Here is a 21,242-nt window from a genome sequence, read left to right on the forward strand (position 1 = left end):
CGGAAGCAGCGGAAAAAGGAGAAAGCCGCACTAATATAGAGATCAGCGCAAGATCCTAGAGCGCCGATGCAAGGCTTCACCATAGAGAGTGGAATGTAGATTGGCGAGCCAAACATCTGCGGGTGGAGCTTCCAGGTTCATTTTGACCTTCTTGCTCCACCCCAATAGCTGTTCAGAGAAAGCACTATAGAAACCTAGCAGTTATAAATAAGTGTGGTGGGCGGAGGACAGAAAACTGAACGAGAGCAACAAAAGCAAAGGGCTCTACTCCTTTGGAGTTCTCATAGGAAAAATGTGGCTTTCACAAGATTTTCAAACACTAAAAAGTACCATGTCAGTGCAGCCCATTGATTCTTTATTGGGTGGGGAACTGTGGCTGAGAAAGCTACTGAATGACATTCCTGCGGTGTAGACTACTGCAATGTATGCTGTACAATAGAGATGGAGGCAGATTGCAGATATTGAACAACAACCCTGCAAGGTAGCTCAGAATTATTTGTTCATATTGTTGTTGTTATTATTATTATTATTATTATTATTCAGTCTCTTGGCAGGTTTTATTTAAAGAAAATGTGGATTGAGTGACTGTGGAATTGATCACAGGAATGGCCCAGAGGGAAGAGGTGAATCACTGTTTCCACATTTTTGCAACAAAATTCTTCCCACTTCCTATATTTTATCTTGCATAGAGAAAGCAACTGTGAGAGTGATTTTGATAGCAAAACAGGGCTAGAGAGAAAGCCTTCACCCCTGGCTCCCCTGGGATCATGTTTGCAAAACTTCTCTGACTTTGTCTCCTTAAACAAACATGTGCTTTCTTTGAGCACTGCATTGCTAACTGCTTCCCCCTTTGCACCTTGTTTTCCCCCCACCCCCAATGGCCCCTGAGATTGGAGGATAGGTCAAGCTAGTTCATTGACCCTCCTCCTCGCAGCCCAAATCCAGAAGCCAACTGTATGTATGCTATTCATCCAATGGACAGTCACTTTTAGATGCTTACAAACTAAAGCTAAAATAAACAGCACCCCATTTACTGGAAACAAGACTGAAAGAGCAGACAAGCCTCCATTTTCTGGGAAGGGGACACAAACATTGCTGCCCAGTCCCAGCTATGATAAAAGCCTGGATTTTTGTATTGTTGCTCACATTTTTGTCCAGGGGCCCCCAAAAGAAACAGTCAGCCTTCAACCCTGAAACTGAACAACCTGCATCAGTCTAAATGTTAGGGACAGGTATTTCTATACACCAGTTATGGCAGGCGGCAGGCATGGAGATAAGCTCCCACAGACTGCCAAACACAACGTTAAGAAAAAGCAACAAAGCGTCTTGTGCCACCTTAAAAATTAACCAATGTAAACCTTTGTGGAGCTACAGGTCATGTCATCAGTGTTGTCCTGAGTTATCCTGGAAGGGCAAGCATGTGGGTAGAATTGTAAACAGTGAGGTCAAAAGGAAAAGCAGAAAAGTACAAATGGTGGACCTCTTGTGGATGTGGACTGAAAGTCCATCTAGTCTAGACTCCTGTTCTCACAGTGACCAACCAGATGTCCCTATAGGAAGCCTACAAGCAGGGCCAGAGTGCAATAACAGCACGCTCCGCACTCGTGATTCCTATGAACTGGCATTCAGAGGCATATAAGAGAGTACAGGTAGAACACAACTATTGTGGCTAGTGGCCATTGGTAGCTTTTTCCTTCTTTAATTTATCTAATAATTTTATTTTAAAGCTATCCACATTGGTGGTCATCATTACATATTGTGGTAGCAAATATCGTCGTTAAACTCTCCTCGGTGTGAAGTGCTTCTCTTTGTCTCTCCTGAATCTCCCACCATCCAGTTCCATTGGACGGGCCCCAGTGAGCTCTTAGTATTATGAGAGAGTGAGAAAATATCTATCTGCTTTCTTCACAGGACAACAGGCCTGGAAAGAATAAGAGGCAGAGTGTGGGTAAGGTGGGATGTGCCTAATGTCACAGGGGAGGCGGTGTTTGTTAGGCGGAGGGAATTATTATACCATAGCAGAGAGCTCAGAGATCAGGCAGTTCATGGGGAAAGAAAGATCAGAGGGTGTGGCAGTGGCTGGGTGAGGACAGATCCCAGGGGAAAGCAGGCTGAGCCTTTCAGTGGACCTGGGGCCCCTCCGTAGCACATTGATGGGGAGGGCACAGGAAGGGAGTCAGCAGAGCCATCTTTCCCATAGGGCATAGTGGTGTGTCGCGCCAGGGCGCCGGCCTCTCAGGGGCGTCCCAGCAAGTGGGGGAGCTTTGCGGCTTTGCCTGCGGCCTCCCCTCTCCCTGCATACCCGCCAGCTGCGCCCCGCCCACCATAAGGCTGGCGGACGTGGAGCTTCCCTCCCAAGCCTCCTCGGGAGGTGAGCGATCCCCACAAAGGCTTAGGATAGAAGCTGTGCCCCACCAACCATATGGCTTGCGGGCGTGCAGCTTGCCTCCCAAGTCTCTGTGGGGATCGCTCTCCTCCCGTGGAGGCTTGGGAGGGGCGCAACTTCACTCCCAAGCTTCTGCGAGGATCGCTCTCCCACAGCGGCATGGGGGAGAGTTGTGCCGCCCCCCCCCCGATGGCTGGCAGTGCGCAGCTACGGCCACCCCAACACTGTCCGTGGTAATTTGGGGGGCACTGGGCGGATATTTGCACCCCAGCGCCGCATTTGCTAAAGAGGGCCCTGGGAGTCAGATACCCACCCACACTTCCTTGCAACAGCTAGGGTGTGGAAATCATTCTCTAGGACTGGATAAGCAGGATGGTAGAGCTTGTCATTCTTGTGGCCTCCCCACCTTGTTTCACAGGAATTAGACATCTGGCAAATCCCCAAATGTCAGGTTCTCACCTGTTTGTCTTCAAGGTGACCCAAACCTGTTTGTTGCTTTAGAGTTGTTCATATCATTAATTATTATATTTATTTATATCCAGCATTTGCCCCCGACCAGGATTCAAGGTTACTTGCACAAATTAATACAACAGATAAAATACAGAAAGCTAAAAACATATACGCCCTGATTGCTTAGTTGGTTAGAGTTTGGTGCGGATAATGCCAAGGTTGCAGGTTTGATCCTTGTATGGGACAGCTGTATATTCCTGCATTGCAGGGGTTTGGTCAAGATAATCCTCATGGTCCCTTCCAATTCTACCATTCTATGATCATCATTAAAAAGCAACTAAACTCCAATAGAAGTAAAACAATATAAAGAATAAAGCTATTAATAAAAACAGTAAAAATAAACAGTGGTATTAAAAGACCTTTCCTTCAAAACCCCCACAAAACAAGTCAGTTCCCCAAGGCCTGTCGGAATAAAACAGTCTTCACCTGCTGGCAGTGGACAAGGTGGGAGCCATTCTAGCTTCTCTAGGAAGTTCATGGGAGCAGCCATCAAGAAGGCTCTGTGTTGCCACAAAGCATGCCTGTGAGGTTGGCAGGACTGAGAGAAGGGTCTTCCCTGAAGATCTCGGAGCGCAGGCAGGTTTATATGGAAGAATATGGTCTTTCAGATAGGGCTTTATTGGTCACAACCAACACTTTGAATTGTACCTGGAAACAAACTGGTAACCAACGAAGCTGTTGCAACAAGGGTGTCATATGGTTCCTATAACCTGCCCCAGTCAACAGTCTATCAGGGGTCAGCAAACCTTTTCAGCAGGGGGCCAGTCCACTGTCCCTTGTGGGGGACCAGACTATATTTTTTGGGGGGAAATGAACAAATTCCTATGCTCCACAAATAACCCAGAGATGCATTTTAAATAAAAGGACACATTCTACTCATGTAAAAACACCAGGCAGGCCCCACAAATAACCCAGAGTTGCATTTTAAATAAAAGGACACATTCTACTAAGTAAAACCGGCTGATTCCCAGACCATTTGCGGGCTGGATTTAGAAGGCGATTGGCCAGATCTGGCCCCTGGGCCTTAGTTTGCCTTAGTGAGCCAGTGTGGTGTAGTGGTTAAGAGCGATAGACACGTAATCTGGGGAACCGGGTTTGCGTCTCTGCTCCTCCACATGCAGCTGCTGGGTGACCTTGGGCCAGTCACACTTCTTTGAAGTCTCTCAGCCCCACTCACCTCACAGAGTGTTTGTTGTGGGGGAGAAAGGGAAAGGAGAATGTTAGCCGCTTTGAGACTCCTTAAAGGGAGTGAAAGGCAGGATATCAAATCCAAACTCTACCCATGGTCTAGCTTCACCTTTTTGGACCAGTTGAAGTTTCTGGGCACTTTCAAAGGCAGCCCAACGCAGAGTATGTTAACAGTAATCCACACAGGGATGCAACTAAAGTGTGCACCGCTATGGCCAGATCAGTTTTAGTTCCCTGATGGAAGCCCTGCCCAGTCTCTGGCAGCCAAAAGAGGCCAGTAGTCCTGCATGGCTGAAGGCTGGTGGAGTCCTCTGCCTGCCTGCCTGCCTGCCACCCTCCCTGCCCTTGGAGCAGATTCACAGAGGCTCCCTTGCCAGGCAAGGCCCTGGCGAGGGAGCTTCTGTGGCTGCTACTTTGCTCCCTGGGGGGACCTGAGGTGAGAAGGCTCCTGTCCCTTCCATCTTGCAACAACAGCCTGAGATTCACCTAACCCAACGGAACGGCTAAGCTCTCTATTTCTGCCGGGTAAGAGGGTTAAAGAGGCAGATTTGGCTCCTGACATAATCAGGCAGAAAGGCAAGTGGAGGGGAAAGGAGCACCATCCCCCCACCCCAGGAAGGCCAATCGCTGGTCCCAAGGATCAAAGGTGGAAGCAGCGGGTTGCCAGTTGGCCAATCTCAGCCTCTCAACTAATTGGCTTTCTCTTTGCAACCACTTTCTGGAGAGCAGGCTCCACCTGGTCCCAGGGATGCGCTGCTGAGCAAAGGGCTGGGCCCACGGAGCCAGGAGCAGATGACTGGGGGACGAGGGCAGGACGTCCAGCCGTTCCCTTGGGGAGCTGGGGGCACCGGGAACAGAGGAGGAGGGATGGTGCCAGGCTACTGCAAGGCCCAGGTAAGCAGAGGGGAGGCTTCAAGACTTGTCAGCTCTGGGGTCTGGCCAAGGCCTGGCCCAAGAGGCCCCCAAGAGAGGGAACAGCCAGAACAGGTGATGCCAGCTTGAACACGAGCTGCTGCTTCTACCCCTGGGCCACACTGACTGGCAGCACCTCACCAGGGTATCAGACAGGGGGCATTCCTAGCCTTTCCTGGAGATGCCGTGGGTATCAAACCAAGGACCTTCTGCCAAGCAGGTGCTCTGCCACTGAGCCACAATGGACCTTCTGCTGTTCCTGCAAGGCCCAAGCTCAGGCCAGAGTCCCAGCAACCTCCCCTCAAGTGAGAAAGCCTCTAGCCGTGGCCAATGTTGGGAAAAGCAAGCTAGCCATTTGCCCAACAGCTCACTTGGCCCTTGCCCTCAGATCCAGGACCAGGGAAGGACCAGGCCTCCCACGGAGGTTCAGAGGATAAAGGCTTGTGAGCCTCAGCCTTGACAATCAACACAACTAAATGAAAGATAATTGGACTCACAACGAGAATGTAGAAAAAAACTGTAGAAAAATGTAGAATGCAGAGGGTTCTTGGGATGGTGCTTGTGTGGCCGGGGGGAGGGGGTTGGGTCGCCCTTCTTGCCTTGTTCACACAGTCTGTCCAGCACTGTTCCCCAGTGCTCAGGGGGACTTCCAGAAGGGGTTTTCTGTTGCAAACGGGTCCTGCAGGGCTGGTTTTCAGATGCATGCAATTGGCACGTGGCCTTCCACACATCTTGTTTATTCAACCGTGGATTTTCACTGTTACCCCGCTTGCCATCCACATCAGAGGGTGGAGCCTGGCAGAATTAATTCAGTTGGTGGCTTTTTTGCCCCTCCTCTGCATCGCTGGCAGCACAGAAGGAGGCATAGCTGTCAACATTCCCTTTTTTGCGAGAAATTCCCTTATTCCAGCGCCGTTTCCCACTGCTATCCCGGATTGTTAGATATCCCGTAGGCTGTCCCCGGGACAGGTGAGGCTGCTGATCCCTTATTTTCAAATCTGAAAGTTGACAGCTATGAGAAGAAGGCAAGAGGGCAAACTTGGCTAGCCCAGTTAGTTGTCGTGTTTCACAAGGCACAAAATGGAGGCCTGTTGGCAGAAGGGGGAGCGATATCTCTTGATTCTTTTTTTGATACTTGGGGAAGTGCTATATTGATCTGCTGTTTGGTTTTGTGTGGCTGGGACCAAGTGGCAACATTTTTTAAAAATATGGCTAATCTTATCTATATATCCCTGTAACCATTAACAGCACAGCTATGCAGTCTCTTCCCCCACCCCACCCCCAAAGCGCAGCATCAATGAAAGACTGAAGTTCTCTTATTTTAAAAAAATAATTTTTATTGGTTTTATAAAAAAATTAAAATTCATTATATATCATCTCCTAGAATTCCTTTATCTTTTTACAATTCCACCACATATAATAAAAGGTGCCAAGACTGAAGTTCTAAGGAGGAGGTTTTGTGCATGAAATTCAGATTAAACCTTTTAAAAGAGAAAGTCTGGTGTATGTGCTGTGATTACAGTCTGAAGAGGTAATTCCCCACAATGACTTGATATCACAACTTCCTCTCATCAGGCCACTGAAATTCAAATGCACTTTCAGCATTGTAGTCATTACTGGGAATGAACATCTTCTGTCTGTTACTGGTGTATCTGGAACAAAATAGCTTAACTTGTGCTCTGGAGAGGAGCTGACGAATGCAGGGTTTATGTGTGTGATAGAGGCCACCCACCAAAACTTCGGTCAACACCACACACATGACAAACTACCCCTACCCGCCCCTCAAAAAAAACCCCACAACAACTCTGTGCCAAGAAATTTCTACACCAGACAGGGACATCGGATGTTTAACAGGTTGTTTCTACTTATCGGATTTCCCAGAGGAAGGGGAAATCCAGATTAAATGTAAATTTAAAAAATGTGGGCTGGGATTTTGATGGCGGTGATGTTGTATAAACAATGCAGAAAACTTGCGTGCCTGGGCAGCATTGTTTTCCACAAAGAATTCCTGCCTGGAAGGAGCCTCCACAGGGATGCTACCCCATAACCTGGTGCCAGCTCTTGCCTCTAGAAGCTCAGGATTCACCCACTCATCCATCCGTTTTCTAAACTGGTACACTTTTCTCCTCTGACATGTTCCTTGGACCCTCCCCTTCCAGGTATCTACTATCCTTTCCTCATAGGGGCTGTCTTGATTCCTTTTGCAGTCACAATATCAAGGCCAAAGACAGTCCTGGGTGCTTCTTGTAGGTCGTTAGCTGCCCAGGAGAGCCAGTGTGGTGTAGTGGTTAAGAGCGATACTCTCAATCTGGGGAACTGGGTTTGCGTCTCCGCTCCTCCACATGCAGCTGCTGGGTGACCTTGGGCCAGTCACACTTCTTTGAAGTCTCTCAGCCCCACTCACCTCACAGAGTGTTTGTTGTGGGGGAGGAAGGGAAAGGAGAATGTTAGCCGCTTTGAGACTTCTTCGGGTAGTGATAAAGCGGGATATCAAATCCAAACTCTTCAGGAATGGAACATGAGCACCTTCTTTGTGTAGAGTAGCTTCTAGGAAGCAGAGCACCAGTTTCCCTCTAGGTGTGGTCCCTGCCTCTCTTGTAACAGGAATCCAAGGGGGTGTTTCTCTAAGATGCTGGTTGGTGCCTGGAGGGGTCCTCTCCATAAAATCTCCTTAAGCTGATGGGCAGCAGTTTCAGGCCCCTGGCTCTGGGCACATGGAGAATTAAGCTCCCCATCTTGAGGTGATATCCCAGCTGGGTTGAGGAACACATTTCATTCAAACTCTTTCCCAGGTGTGCTTCTTGACTGAGGAGGGTGAGAGGTGTTCAAGGAGCTTCCTTAGGCAGGCCAAAAATGTGGCCAACTAGCAAAGGTGGTCCCTTACCCTGCAATGCGTCCCTAACTTCATTGGCCCAACTGCAGATCATGGGGAGGGGCTCTGCCCAGCTCAGGTGGGAGGAGGGGATGGATGCTGTGCCTGTGTCAATTAGGAGTGACTCTAATCCCTCTCTAGGGTTATTGGTGGTCAGCTGGGCAGGATGCTCAGGTGCAGAGCTAGGGGTGGGTGGGTGGCTTTGGCTGGCTCCTCTTTGGGGCCATTGCCTTATGGGATCCAGGTGTTGTTGTGCTAGACCCAGGGAAAGAATAAGAAATGCAACAGCTGCAAAACTGGTTGGAAGCAGCAGGCAGAGAACTCAGTGATGCAGGAGCTTTGGAGTCTTTGGAAAGTGGGCTAATGAGAAGGTTGTTAGCATCCAAAGGTGTCCTGCAGAGTGATAATAAGGCAATGCAAGCAAGTTAAAACAATGAGCCTTAGGAGTGTCAGGAGCCATCTTCTACTGAATCAGACTAGCCAGCTTAGCACTGTCTACACTGGCTGGCAGCAATAGCTGTCCAGTCTTCATTCAGGGGCCTTCCCAGCCATACCTGGAGAAGCAGCTTGAGATTGAACCTGGAACCTTCTACATGCCAAGCAGATGCTCTGCCATTGAGCCACAGCCCTTCCTGGTCTTAAAGTGTGCCGTTCAGTATCCCTGCTTGGTATACAAACTCATTTTCCTGTATATGCTCACTGAGATTTACCTTTAAAGTATTGCACTGTCAATTGGACTTATTGACAGTGCCAGAGCAATCCTCCTGGGCACACGTGAACTCCAGATTACAGGGAAGCCTGTGGAGTCAGCCTGGAAAGCCCATCTCTGCTCACAGATCGGTGCCTATTATGCCACTTCCATAGCAGACTGCTCAGCTGGCACGTCTCAGTGACAGGAATGTGCCCTCTCTTTCTAACCTATTGTGTGTTCCACAGTCTCAGGATGGGTGGCACAAAACTCTCTGAGGGCACAGAAACATTGCAACCCACAGCTGGTTTTCCCACAAGGGAGAAACCATGCATGAATTGTTTTATTTATTAACTGCAGTTGTATAGCTGTTCCATAAGAGGAGCTGCTCTAAAGTACAGTGTAGAACAGCAAAAAGAAATTACCATTAAGAACTAAAACACCATCTTAGAAATTCTGTGCCACTGCCAGTTCGTGACCCACAGCTGGCCCCAAGAGCTGGGTTGCTTGTTTTGCATATTTTGTCCGGCTGAACCAGAGACTGGTGGGTTGGTGGAAGCACGTTGGACCCTGAATGTGATGCCTGCCCCCCTCCAGCAGCAACAGATGGCACCTGAGCTTCCCAATCCCCTTAATCCCGCCTCCTGCAGGCTGTGCCCCTCACTCACTGCTCAAGGACCTGCTCAGGGACAGCCTTGTGGGTGGGCCAAGTCTAGGGACTGACCCAGGACAATCCGGCTGCCCAGCCCCTCACCCATGCAGGCAACAGACCCCAGCTGCTTTCTGCTGCCAGAGGCTTAGGGTGAAGGGTCCAGTGAGAGGCAGGGAGTCCAGATCATTGTGGGCAGGGAGGCAGAGGGTTGCTGGGCATGTACAGAGGGCCTAAGTAGGCAACACTCAACTTCCCTCTCCCCTGCTCAGATTTGCTGCTGCTGCGGCCCAACCCCTTGCACCTTGTGCTGTCCCTGCTGCCCCGGCATCAAGGTCTCGACGGGGACCCGGCTCCTCTACATGCTCTTCCACATCCTGGCCTGTGCCAGCTGCTGCTTCATGCTCTCCCGCACTGTGGCCGAAGCCATCAAGGAGAACGTGAGTGAGTGAGAAGCCACTGCCATTGGGAGCCTTCTCCACCTGCATCTGGAGGCTCATTGGGGCGGGGGGGGGGAGGACAACTGGCCACTATTCAGAGAAAATAATCTCCTCCAAGTGGCAGGGAGGGGCTCGAATGACCAGCTTCCTCTTATTAATTCACTTCCCTTTTGAAAATGCTATTACTCTAGTTCTATTTAAAAAGAGAAGAAAGCAGAGGATGGGCTCTGCAAAGCAAACATTTTAATTCCACACTAAATAGTGGCACAGGGATGTGGGTGGTGCTGTGGGTTAAACCACAAAGACTTGCCGATCAGAAGGTTGGTGGTTCGAATCCCCGCGACGGGGTGAGCTCCCGTTGCTCGGTCCCTGCTCCTGCCAACCTAGCAGTTCGAAAGCACATCAAAGTGCAAGTAGATAAACAGGTACTGCTCTGGCGGGAAGGTAAACGGTGTTTCCGTGTGCTGCTCTGGTTCGCCAGAAGCGGCTTAGTCATGCTGGCCACATGACCCGGAAGCTGTACACTGGCTCCCTCAGACAGTAAAGCGAGATGAGCACCGCAACCCCAAAGTCGGTCACGACTGGACCTAATGGTCAGGGGTCCCTTTACCTTTACCTTTTAAATAGTGGCACAATGGTTAGCATGTTGAACTCGGACCAGGAATACAAGGGTTCAAATCCCTACTTGGCCATGAAGCTCACTGGGTGTGATTTGGGGGGCCAGTCCCCACATTGCAGCCTATCTTGCCTCACAGGGTTTCTGTGGGGATTAAATGAGATGGGAAATAGCTATGCATGCTGCCTTGAGCTCCTTGGAGTGGCGCAAAGTGGGATATAAATGCAATCAATCAATCAAATCAATCAAGGGTTCCAGTGTAGAAGTTCTGGCAATGCTTCCCCCGACCCTGGGTCTCTCTCCCTTCCTCCCACAGGTGCCTTTCTACGCAGTGCTGTGTGAACACCTTCCTGGGGGCAGTGACTGCGACATCCTGGTGGGCTACTCAGCTGTCTACAGGGTCTGCTTTGGCACCGCCTGCTTCTACCTGGGCCAGGCAGCCTTCTTGGTCAACATCAAGTCCAGCAGCAACGTCCGCGCCCTCTTGCACAATGGGTGAGGAGAAGGGAGGTCCTGACACAGACCTGGCAGTCTCTGGGCTGTTATGGAGGAGCAGGCAGAGGAAGCCACAGGCCCGTCCATCCAGGGGCCACCCTGGTTATTCACCGCCTCTTTGGGGTCTGTTGCAGGTTCTGGTTCCTGAAGCTCCTCATCCTTGTGGGGCTCTGCGCAGCCGCCTTCTTCATCCAAGACCAGCGCTTCCTCCGAGGTAAGGAGAATAGAAGAGCAGCCCACTTGGCTGCTGAATCAGGCTCGTGGCTCTGCAACTTGCTTTTGCCAAGAGCCCACCCCTTCTCACTGTAAGGACAGCCCTCCAGGTAGGAATAGAGGGAGGCAGCCATTTCCCTTCTTCAGCAGCCTCGTTTCCATTCTGCTGCAGTTCAGTTTCCACCAAATACGACGTTATTTGTCTTGCTGCCTGCAGTTTGATGTAGGTTAAAATTATGTAATGTGAATAACTGTTTGGGTAACTTACATGCATTTCAAGGTAAAAGAAATATCAAAAGAATGTAATTAGAGAAAGAAACACTTATCATTCATTGTCATCTGCAGACTTGAAAACAACAAGGGGAACAATATGGACCCTTTTTGCTTGACAGATTTCTGAACAGGCAAAAATGAGCCATTCCCTCATCCTTTTCTGTTTCTGTCAGAATCAGCATCCCTCCCTCTGGCGGGGCTTACTTCCTTACTGATAATCCTCTGAGGGGACCCATAGGAGGCGGAGATGGCCACCAGCTTTGAAAGATTGCTTTAAAAGATTAGACAAATTCATGGAGGCAGCTGTACTTCTGAATACCAGTTCCTGGAAAGCACAGAAGGAAAGGGAGCTTATGTGCTCAAATCCTGCTTGCTGGTTTCCCATTGAGGCATCTTGTTGGCCACCATGAGAAGAGGATTAGATGGGCCCTCATTGGCCTGATTGAGCAGGCTCCTGTTCCCACAATCCTGCTCCTCAGCCAAAAAAAGCTTCTCTTTGAGGGACCTAAGCCAGAAGAGCCTCTTCCCTGCCTTTCCTGGCCAGAGCTGAGCTGGCTTTCCAGAGGGGAAAGAGCCTGGCAGGACAGCCAGAGGTGGCACTTGGCTTCTTTGGTCCCCCTGACTGCTGCCCACATTTCTGTCTTCCTTTGGCCCTTGCAGCCTGGCACTTGGTTGGTGTCTGCGGAGGCTTTGCCTTCATCCTGGTCCAGCTGGTGCTGATCACAGCCTTTGCCCACACCTGGAACAAGAACTGGTGAGTCTGCCTTCTGGATGGAATGGGTTGGGGCACTTTCCTGGACCAAGTGCCCACAAGGGGGCTGGAGAAGGGAGGGAGATGGCCTCAGGTCGGTGCTCTGAACAAGCTTTTCCCTCGTTCTCTCACAGGCTGACAGGCGCCTCCACGGACAAGCGGTGGTACCTGGCTATCTTCCTGGCCACACTGGGCTTCTACACCATAGCCTCCACCGCTTACACTTTCCTGTACAAATTCTACACCCACCCAGGCGGCTGTTTCCTCAACAAGGGGCTGCTGGCCTTCAACGGTGCCCTGTGCCTCCTCATGTCCTTCATCTCCATCACCCCCTGCGTCCGCCTGCGTGAGTAATGGCATGTGTGGATTTTGCAGCACAGGGTGGGATTGGAGGGGCGGGGGCTTGCAGCCTTCTGAGGCCTGCAACAAGCAAAGTGTAGAGCACTCTCAGGACTTAATTGCCCAAACAAGAAGCACTGAACCAGTGCCCTCTTCTCCTTGGAAGTTCCTCTCCCAAGGATGTTGAGTTCTAGGTGGTTTCCTTAGAGGGATGGGTGCTAGGAGGGTAAATAATTTTATCAAATACTCACCTAAGAGACTAGGCTTCTAGGTACACAACAAGGTGAAGCAGAAAGAATAGGTCCAGGTGCAGAAGGTGATTCAGAAACAAGGTCATGAGACAGTCCCAGGACCGTGTCACAGGGAGCTCAGCAAGGATGGGGATCAGAGAGCCGGAGGCCTGTGATGTTTCCAGCAACTGGAAGGGTCAGGAGGCGGCTTAAATATTAATAATATACTCTGCCTCCTAAAGCACACCCTAACTACAGCTTCTGGCAGTGAGGGAGCATCAGGAATAATGTACTCACAAGTAGACCAATGACTCTGGGCCGATAGACACAGACTGTATTTTCACTCTTTATTGTTGGGATGGGGATACTTTTTGAGGACACTGATAACCCTTTATTTCCCTTGCACCTGTCTGCTCCCAGGACAGCCAAGCTCCAGCCCCTTACAGGCCTCCATCATCTGCTGCTACGTCATGTACCTGACCTTCTCCGCCCTGTCCAGCCGGCCACCAGAGAAAGGTCTGTGTCAGCTCTGAGCCTTTGCCTTCTGGGGAGATCCACGGGGGTGAGGCAGGCCCTCAGTCAGCTAATGGCATTTTCCTCCTCCTCTCCCACAGTGCAGTACAAGGGGCAGAATCTCACCATCTGCTTCCCCAGTGTGAGCAAGGACGGGATGCAGACTGAGGACACAACGGTGGCTATCCTGGGGGCTGGGGTCATGTACGCCTGCGTCCTCTTTGCCTGGTGGGTACCTGCCTATGTGCCCCCAGAGGTCTCAGATCCCAAGCCAGGGATTGACCCCAGCTTGCCAGAGTGGGGTCTGGGAATAAGGGACCTGCACTGCCATCCATTCCTGTTACAAGATAATAGACTGGTGGAGAATGCGGGCAAGTTACACCGTGGTCACATTGGACTTCTGGGGCAATGCCCTCAGGCTGCCCACCAAGTGATTCTTTCCTCAAAGCAATTTGGGGCAGCCCTGACAGAGAGGAGCAGAGCCCGCCTGCTGGACTCCTGGCATACTGGGATGGATTCTGTGTCAGAGAAACAGGACAGGCTGTCCATCCCATCCTGTGGTCAGCCTGTCTACAATGGCTGGGTAGAGAATGGGCTGTGCTCAGGAAGGACTCCTGCTGCTGATTTGCTCATCCTTGTCCTTCTCCTCCTGCAGCAATGAAGCATCAATGCTCGCTGAGCTGTTTGGACCTCTGTGGATGGTCAGGATCTACAGTTTTGAGTTTAAGGTGGGTTCCAGAAAGGGTCCAGTGTGGGGCAGAAACCCTCTTGAGAGGCAGCTGCTGATCTTCAATGCTTTCCCCCCTAACCTCCAGCTCCTGAAACAATTCTCCATTTCCTGAGAGGATTCTCTGCTCTTTTATCATTTATTTGTTATTTAGCATTTCAAGTTGCAACCACTGTATGTGTTTGGGCAGAAAAGCAGGCAATAAAATGAATGTCTCAGTGCCTGAGGCCTGCTTCTTGGGATACTGCCTGTGTTCAAATTCTAATGTCCAAATGCACCATCTGCTTTGTTCCCACAATGTATATCTCATGGATTTCCTCTGCAAAACACTGGCAGGGGTGGGCCCATTCCTAGCCTGGTTACCACTTCCAAATACAACCAGGGTAGGATTCCCCCTTTTTCAGCTAGAGGGGAAAAGCCAGCACCCTCTGTAACTGATACTAGGCTCCCTCTTTGTTTCCTGGGAAGTCAGGACACCCTCAGGATGGGGGTGGAGAGCCTCTAGCCTTCCAGGTGTTGCGGGACTGCAACTCCCATTCTCTTCTCCCCATCCCCAACCCCCTGGAGCTACTGGCCAGACAGGCTGAGGCTGATGGGAGCTGAAGAGCCAGGGGTCCCCTATGACCACCATCGTGACTTAAGGGTTGGCGACCCTGGCAGTTGCCAGCTGTGTTTCCATTGTGAGCTAAGGGGCAGCCAGAGAAACCACAGCCAGGTGGCAAGAGGTTGCATGAGCGGTGGATGACCCATCCTGTTCTCTTTGCAGAAGGCGTCCTGTTTCTTCTGTTGCCCTGATAAGATGGAAGAGGAGGTAGCAGGTGAGTGCAATGGAGCCCCAGCAGCATCATAAACCACTTAGGCCTTCCAGTGCCCCCCCATCCACTGTTGGGGTGCAAGGCAGGTATCTCAAGTATGCATAGCAGGAGGAGCATCTTTGGGGACACTCCTCATCTCAGTATCTCCTGAATCTTTTCCCCAGATGCTCAAATAAGGGACAGGGGATGTGTACAGGACTCCCCAACATTGGGAAACCCCATAAGAGTCAGGATAGCTGGTCATTCGACTAGACATGGCTTTTGGGGCAGAGCAGGGCTTTGGATCCCTGAGCTGTGTGAGCAGGAGGGCCCTTTTTCACCCCTGGCCTAGGGCAGAGAGGTGAGCAGGAAGGGTCCCCAGTGGAGCAGCAGATTGTGCACGGCGACCCTGTGGTCTACAGCTACTCCACCTTCCACTTTGTCTTCTTCCTGGCCTCGCTGTACGTCATGATGACTCTCACCAACTGGTTCAGGTAGGAACAAGGTGCCCACATCCAGGGGGAGGGGCAACGTGCGTGGCAAAAGGTGGGGGGGGGGCAGCTTTGGAGCTTGCAATGCGACCTGCCTCTGCTCTCCTTGCAGCTATGAAAATGCAGTGCTAGAGACCACCTTCACTCATGGCAGCTGGTCAACCTTCTGGGTTAAGGTCTCTTCTGGCTGGGCCTGTGTCCTCCTCTACCTCTGGCTTCTGCTGGGCCCACTCTGCCTCCCAGGCTCACGCCAACGCAACAACACCTCCCTGCGTGTCTTGCGGCGGCGTAACCTTCACCGCATCAGTGTTGCTACGTAGCTGATGCTGCCGCCACCGCCAAAAGGGCCTGGAGGCTCTTTTGCTTTTGCCACAGCCTGCCGTGGGCTCAGCTGCCTGCCACGATCACCAGAGGCCGGTGCCAAGAGACCCACCTGGTGCCAAGAGACCAGGCCTGGTCCGAAGACTGCCTGCCACTGGGTGCTGCATGTGAAGGCCGCCCACGATGCCACGTCCCGGTGCTGGCCACAGCATGCCTTGCCCCAGCGGGTACCTTTAATGTGAACGAGCCAGCAGAGGAGGCAGGTGCTTTAATGGAAGGAGAGGATAAGGGTGGTGCTGATGCCCATCCATCCATCGTCCCCCAGTGCTGGTTGCAAGGCTGGACAAAATACGAGGCAGAGCTCCAAGTGGCGAAGTCCCACTAATATGGACCAGAGAACTCCAGAGAGAGGAAGGAGGAGGGTGCACACAAAGAATCAGACACAGGAACACAGCGCCTCTCCCCAGTTCTCAGCCATTATCAGACACTGCAGGGTCTTGGCAGTGAGCAACAGTTGACCTGTAGTGTGTGTGTGTGTGTGTGTGTGTGTGAGGCCTCCTGCTGTGACACCTCTTCCCATGTGCACAGGTGGTGGAAGGATGATCCTGCCAAATGGGGGGAGGAGGGTCCTGTCGCGGTGCTGATTAACAAGGAGAGACAGACCCAAAGGACTGGTGCTCATTGTGGACGTTGTATTTGCTCTGCCAATAAAATCTTGTTCAACTGTAATGCCGCTGGGTGCATTTATAGATTCAGGGGCCCACCCAGCTCTCCTGAATCTTAATGTCTGCTTGTGGACCTGCTTCCCCCACCGCTACTTCTTTCCTTCCGTATGAATTGCCCAGCCTTAGAACTCACAGCAGAGTAGCTGAGACTAATGCGCCAACTTGGCAGGGTGGTTGTTGTTAGGCAGGACCTTTTGGTGTCGGGGGTGGGAGGATAGTAGAGGCTGGGCTTGCAAGACTCAGCTGAGGAAACGATGGAGTGAGCCCAGCATTGGAACAGCCTTCTCTCTCTGCTGGCTCCACCTGTGGTTCCTATTCCCAGTTGTACCTGGAGAGGCCATCAGCGACTGAACCTGGGACCTTCTGGCGTCTGAAAAGCCCATGACGGCCCTTCCTGCAAATGTTCCTACAAAGCATCACCTGGGAGGACTCTGTCCCACAGCCAGAGAACTCTTGAATTGGAACTTTGGTTGCCTTCCTTTCTCTTGGCTCCTCAGGGGCAGGGGAGGAATGGGGAAGAGCACCTCAGCAGAAGAGGCTAGTGCCACTCTTTATGCCCAAAATCCCCCCATCCTCTTTATCCCAAAGCATAGCAGGGAGACCTCCTATGGCCAAACATACTGTGGGTGTGGGTGGCATTGCCTCAACTGAGGCTGCACAAGTTGCTGACAGTTAGGAGATCTTGGGTTATTTCCCTGGGAGAGGAACTTTTGTTTAGAGTATCTCACCCAGGGCAGGTGGAGAGGGGTTAGAGCATCCTCCTTAGGTGTGGATGGGGAATGCTCTGCCTTGCAAATCTGGGGCATCCTGCCTGGTTTGGGACAGCTGCAATAGGAGGAGAATCAGAGGACAGACTCATCCAGGCCAGCATTTGGGACAGGCTGTGGCGACCTGACAAGAGCCAACAGAGCATAGTCTCTCCGTGGGGAAACTATGATCCCTGCAGTCATGGTAATCCCAGCCCTCTGCCCAGGTTCTTCTTCAAGGTCCATTGCCTCTGAGGCAGAGTCCACATTTTGGGAGCCACTGGATGGGCAAGATCCAGTTCTGTGGGATGAAACCAACCTGAGCCCCTTCCATTCTTTGTCAAGCAAACAGGTGATGCAAGGTCAGTTGGGGAGGGCACTGTGAAACCCAGTATGCGAGGTACTCCTGTGCCTGTGGGATGCAGCAGGTCTGAGATCAGGCCCCTCCTGATGACCAGACACAAGGTTGACCTCCTTCTCCCCCAGAGATAATCAGGGTCTGTGCAACTCCTGGAAGGAGGCTGGCCACAGAAAGGGAGAGTCAGAGAAAGCAACTACAGGTGACCAGGCCTGGGTACAGTCAGTCATGGGCTAGGCCCCGATTTTAACTTAACTGGTGCCCTGGCAATGGGGCAAGGCAGGCACCACACCAAACTGAATGGGAAAAGCAACTATTCAAAATATGGACAGGAACTCAGCTCTATTTAATTTTAAAAGGGAGGATTCTTTATCCTTTATGGAGGAAGGCTTTGCTCTAAGAAAGCCAGTTCAAGAAAGTGACATCACTTCATTGGAGGTAATTTAAAGCCACCAACGTAAAGCCTGAAATAAAAGTTGGTTTACAGTCTAGAGGAGATCAACTTTATACCACAGGATGCCAGCATGGCTAAGCAAGAGGGCTGTAAAAGGCAAGAAGGGATACAGGAGATACGACCACAGTCACACCCTGCCTGCATCTGAGCTTACACAGACATCTCTCTGGGCACAGGGTGCTGGACTGGACCCCTGACCGAAAGAGGCAATCCTGGGTTTTTATGGGAGTCCTGGTATGAGCTGGTCAAGGACTCTTGTCTGAACCTGTCCTGAAGAGTAATTTTCTTGACTTGCCCCAGCTGGGTTCTAGCATTATGACAGAGAAGGAGAAAAGCTTATCTTTAAAAAGCCCCAAATATTGCAACCTTGCCTCTTAAGGGATTTACTGTAACCACTGGATTGTTTTGACTGCTCTTTCTGAACCTTTCCAGCTCTACTATTTTCTTTTCAAAGGTGTGGTGAGGAGGCACCAGGCAAAGTCTCTCCTGTTTCTTGGGCTTTAGGGTAAAGGCTGTGTTTATGTAATTTTATATTCTTAGTCTGCCTGCTTTGCCTGGTTTATCGGCTCGTGGCCTGATCTCACAGCTTTAGGGTCTCTACATTGTTTTTAAGCATGTTGTTGTTGTTTTAAATCAGGGGTGACCAACTCCCACGAGACTGCGATCTACTCACAGAGTTAAAAACTGGCAGTGATCTACCGCCCTTTTGGGGGTTCAGGTCAAAGTTGTTGAGCTTTTTTGGGAAGGAAAATGGCCCATTTTTTAGGGGTGCAGGGCACGAAAGTTGAATTTTTTTTTAGGGGAGCCAAAGTTGTTGAGCTTCTTTTGAGGGTCCAGTGATCTACCTCAGACGTTCAGTGATCTATCGGTAGATCACGATCTACTTGTTGGACGTGCCTGTTTTAAATCATGACTGTCTAGACGTTTTTATGAATTGTTAAGTCAGTTTAAATGCTGTTTATGCCCCAAAGGTGGCAGACAAGCCTTTTAAAAAATCAACATAAGAAAATCTTCCATGAAGCTACAAGTCAGGACTGTCTCCCATAGGCACCTCATCCTTATGCTGTGCCAAATCTCAGCTTCTAGCTGTTGGTGATAGGATAGGCCCATGACCACTGTACAAGGCTGCAAACCACATAAACACACACACGGGCGCGCACAGTGGATAAATTGCTCCATCTCACTTCAGTGCAGCTGACCTGGCCCATCTCATTTCTTGCAGTAATTTTTTCAGCCTGGACAAATGGGTAAAACTACTTTAATGAAGTATCTTGATTCTAGCATTTGCCAGCTCCCACCAGGCTGGGGCTCCTCCTTTCTTCTGCAGCCTCAGCAGGAGGTGGTCTGGTGGCCCCCATAATGCCACTGTGGCTATAAGCAGGAGTGTGAGCGGTTGAGGGAGAAGGAAAGGGAGCCACCACCTGGGCAGGCCCCCTCAGGGCTCTTGCCTACTTTGGCTGCTGCTGCTGAGGCTCTTCCTTCTTCTCCTTGGCAGCCTTCTGCTTCTGCTGCATGATTTCTGAATCTCTGGGGAGAGAAAAACAGGCAAGGCAGTCAGGCTGTGGCCACTGAGTCCGGAAGGGGCACCTGGGCCTGAGGGCAGGTGCTGGGCTGCTGGCAAATAAAGGTAGGGCAAGGGCTGCCTCAGTCACCACTGGGCCTGAGAGAAGGGGCTGTCACTCTGGCCTCTGAGGGCTTTGACAAGGGGCTAGGCTAGGATTTGAGTGGGAAGTAAGAGCAGGGATGGAGCAGCAGCAAGGACAGTTCAGCGGAGCCTCCATAACCAGTGGCGGAACCTCAGGCACAGCCGCATGGACGTAGTGTGGGCGGGCAGCTTCCCCCCTAAATCAATCAAAATCAATATAAATCTGAGGTTCCGCCCCAACAAAAATCCTGGCGACACCTGTGACTGGCAGCCTTCAACAGCAATGCCATGGAGGAGTCTTGAGACACGTTAAAGACAAGCAGACTGAGGGCATCCAAGGAAGCGGATGCCAGGAGCCCCGGAAAGCTCACCCCGCCCTAAGGTGCTTCTATTTCTAGTGCCACGAGAAGCCTCGTCCCTATCAGAGAACAGGATGATGCCCACCGCTCACCACCAGGGGCGGAAGAAATAGGAAAAGCAGGAAGGGTGGGGAGGCAGCCAACCGTTCCTGGCTCTTGCCCCGGCCAGGTCTTTTATGCTAAGGAGGAGGCGCCGCCTTCGGGCTCGAGGCCCGGCCCAGAAAGACAGCCAGCCCGACCTTGTTCCCCTCCCGCCCGGCGCTCACCGTTGCTTGCGGGCGGCGGCAGAGAGGCCGTCGTCGCGGCGCTTGCCCTTGTCCGCGTTCTTCTTCATGTTCTTGCTGCGCGCCAGTTCGCGCTGGTTGCCCCCTGCACCGCGGAGAAAGGTAGTGCACGTGTAAGCGCGGCGGGGGCCGGTCAGGCGGGGCCCCGGGGGCCACTGCGGGCCGCCGAGCCTTGACGGGCGGGGGGAAAGGGCGGCAGAGGCGGAACTCCCCCCGCCGTGAGCAAGTCAAGGAGGCAACGGGACCTTCCAGCCCATATCCTCCCCCACCCACCGGAGGGTAATAAGGGGGCGCGAGACCGGACCGGGAGGGGGGGGGAGTCCCGCTTACGCGTCATGGCTCCGCTTCGCTCGAGTCCCCGAGGCAGCTACGGCCACAGCCCTGCCCTGCTCCGCCCCTGTCGCCTGATTGGCCAATCCGCACAGAGGCCAGGAGGCTATTAGCCCGCCAGCGCCAAGAGGCGGCTACTGGACCAGGCGGACCATTCAGCGATTGGCTGCAGGGGAGGACGGCCAGAAATGAAGGCGGGGCATCATGGAGGGCAACAGGCGCAACGTGGCGGTCTTGAAGCCCCTCCCCTGCGCCGCGAATGGCTGTGGAGCCAAGAGTGGCGGGGCCCGTAGGAGCTCCGCCCTCTCCTCTCCAGTCCTGGGCACGGAGTTAGTGCTAGCAGTGGCAAGATCGACGGCTAAGCTCCCCCAGCAGAGGTGGTGCCGCGCGGGTTCCGTCCCCGTGGGATGGAGGCAGGACCGGCTCAACCATGAGTCAAAGTGAAGCCATTGTCTCAGACGGCAACGGATCCCAAAGCCCTTGTTTCTGATGTAGATCTTCATTCACTCCCTTCTTATTTGGCACGGAAGGCACTATTATGCGGTTCGCCTCAGGCACCAAAATGTATTGGGCCAGCCCTGAATGGAGCAGAGGGTCAGAGGGGGGCTTCCCAGCCGCTGCTCTGTCAAGGGGCCAGGGAAGGCTCACTCTGCAAGGAGTCAAGTTCTTTACCATAAAATCATAGAGCTGGAATGGATCCTGGGAGTCATCAGTCCAACCCCTTTGCAATGCAAGAATATGCAGCTTATCGAACCTGCAACCTTGGCATTATAGGTGCCACACTCTAAGCAATTGAGTTATCCCTGGATTATTCTGGGGCAGTGGTGGCAGGAGAGGAGTGGAACATGTTTTCAGTACCTGGTTAGGGTGCAGCCTCAATCACAGATTGGCCAAGTCAGGATGGCTCTTGTGCGCCAAAACCCCTCTCTCAAA

General features: G+C 51.8%; 2 protein-coding genes across 7 annotated transcripts; one reads left to right on the top strand and one right to left on the bottom strand.

The window, feature by feature from the left end:
* The first annotated feature begins 5 nt into the window (after window positions 1-5).
* Window positions 6-16,137, top strand: SERINC4 (serine incorporator 4). Of its 6 annotated transcripts, XM_082198963.1 has the most exons (13): window positions 4,212-4,609; window positions 4,814-4,978; window positions 9,478-9,645; window positions 10,578-10,756; window positions 10,891-10,970; window positions 11,903-11,996; window positions 12,128-12,339; window positions 12,983-13,078; window positions 13,177-13,303; window positions 13,731-13,803; window positions 14,569-14,620; window positions 14,949-15,090; window positions 15,200-16,137. In XM_082198963.1, the coding sequence occupies exons 2-13, from the start codon at window positions 4,877-4,879 to the stop codon at window positions 15,405-15,407; spliced, it is 1,533 nt and encodes a 510-aa protein (XP_082055089.1). In that variant the 5' UTR covers window positions 4,212-4,609; window positions 4,814-4,876; the 3' UTR covers window positions 15,408-16,137. The 6 variants fall into 6 exon arrangements, with proteins under 6 accessions (XP_082055093.1, XP_082055092.1, XP_082055089.1 ...); XM_082198967.1 differs by lacking the exons at window positions 4,212-4,609; window positions 4,814-4,978 and adding an exon at window positions 6-122; XM_082198966.1 differs by lacking the exons at window positions 4,212-4,609; window positions 4,814-4,978 and adding an exon at window positions 136-481.
* Window positions 16,138-18,933: 2,796 nt separating this feature from the next.
* Window positions 18,934-20,466, bottom strand: SERF2 (small EDRK-rich factor 2). Its single transcript, XM_082198980.1, has 3 exons — window positions 20,310-20,466; window positions 19,962-20,064; window positions 18,934-19,218 (listed from the first exon to the last, which is right to left on the bottom strand). The coding sequence occupies exons 1-3, from the start codon at window positions 20,314-20,316 to the stop codon at window positions 19,140-19,142; spliced, it is 189 nt and encodes a 62-aa protein (XP_082055106.1). The 5' UTR covers window positions 20,317-20,466; the 3' UTR covers window positions 18,934-19,139.
* Window positions 20,467-21,242: the final 776 nt, after the last annotated feature.

The sequence above is a fragment of the Podarcis vaucheri genome (assembly GCF_965113315.1).
Source record: "Podarcis vaucheri genome assembly, chromosome: 14".
In the NCBI taxonomy this organism is placed as follows: Eukaryota; Metazoa; Chordata; class Lepidosauria; order Squamata; family Lacertidae; genus Podarcis; species Podarcis vaucheri.

What these genes read in the sequence shown, in the direction of transcription:
- SERINC4 (XM_082198963.1), top strand. Translation starts at nt 4,877, where the DNA reads ATGACTGGGGGACGAGGGCAGGACGTCCAGCCGTTCCCTTGGGGAGCT. An exon ending in CACACCTGGAACAAGAACTG is followed by an intron (nt 11,997 to 12,127) that starts GTGAGTCTGCCT and finishes GTTCTCTCACAG; the next exon opens with GCTGACAGGCGCCTCCACGG. An exon ending in TCTACAGTTTTGAGTTTAAG is followed by an intron (nt 13,804 to 14,568) that starts GTGGGTTCCAGA and finishes TTCTCTTTGCAG; the next exon opens with AAGGCGTCCTGTTTCTTCTG.
- SERF2 (XM_082198980.1), bottom strand. An exon ending in GCCGCCGCCCGCAAGCAACG is followed by an intron (nt 19,219 to 19,961) that starts GTGAGCGCCGGG and finishes TTCTCTCCCCAG; the next exon opens with AGATTCAGAAATCATGCAGC.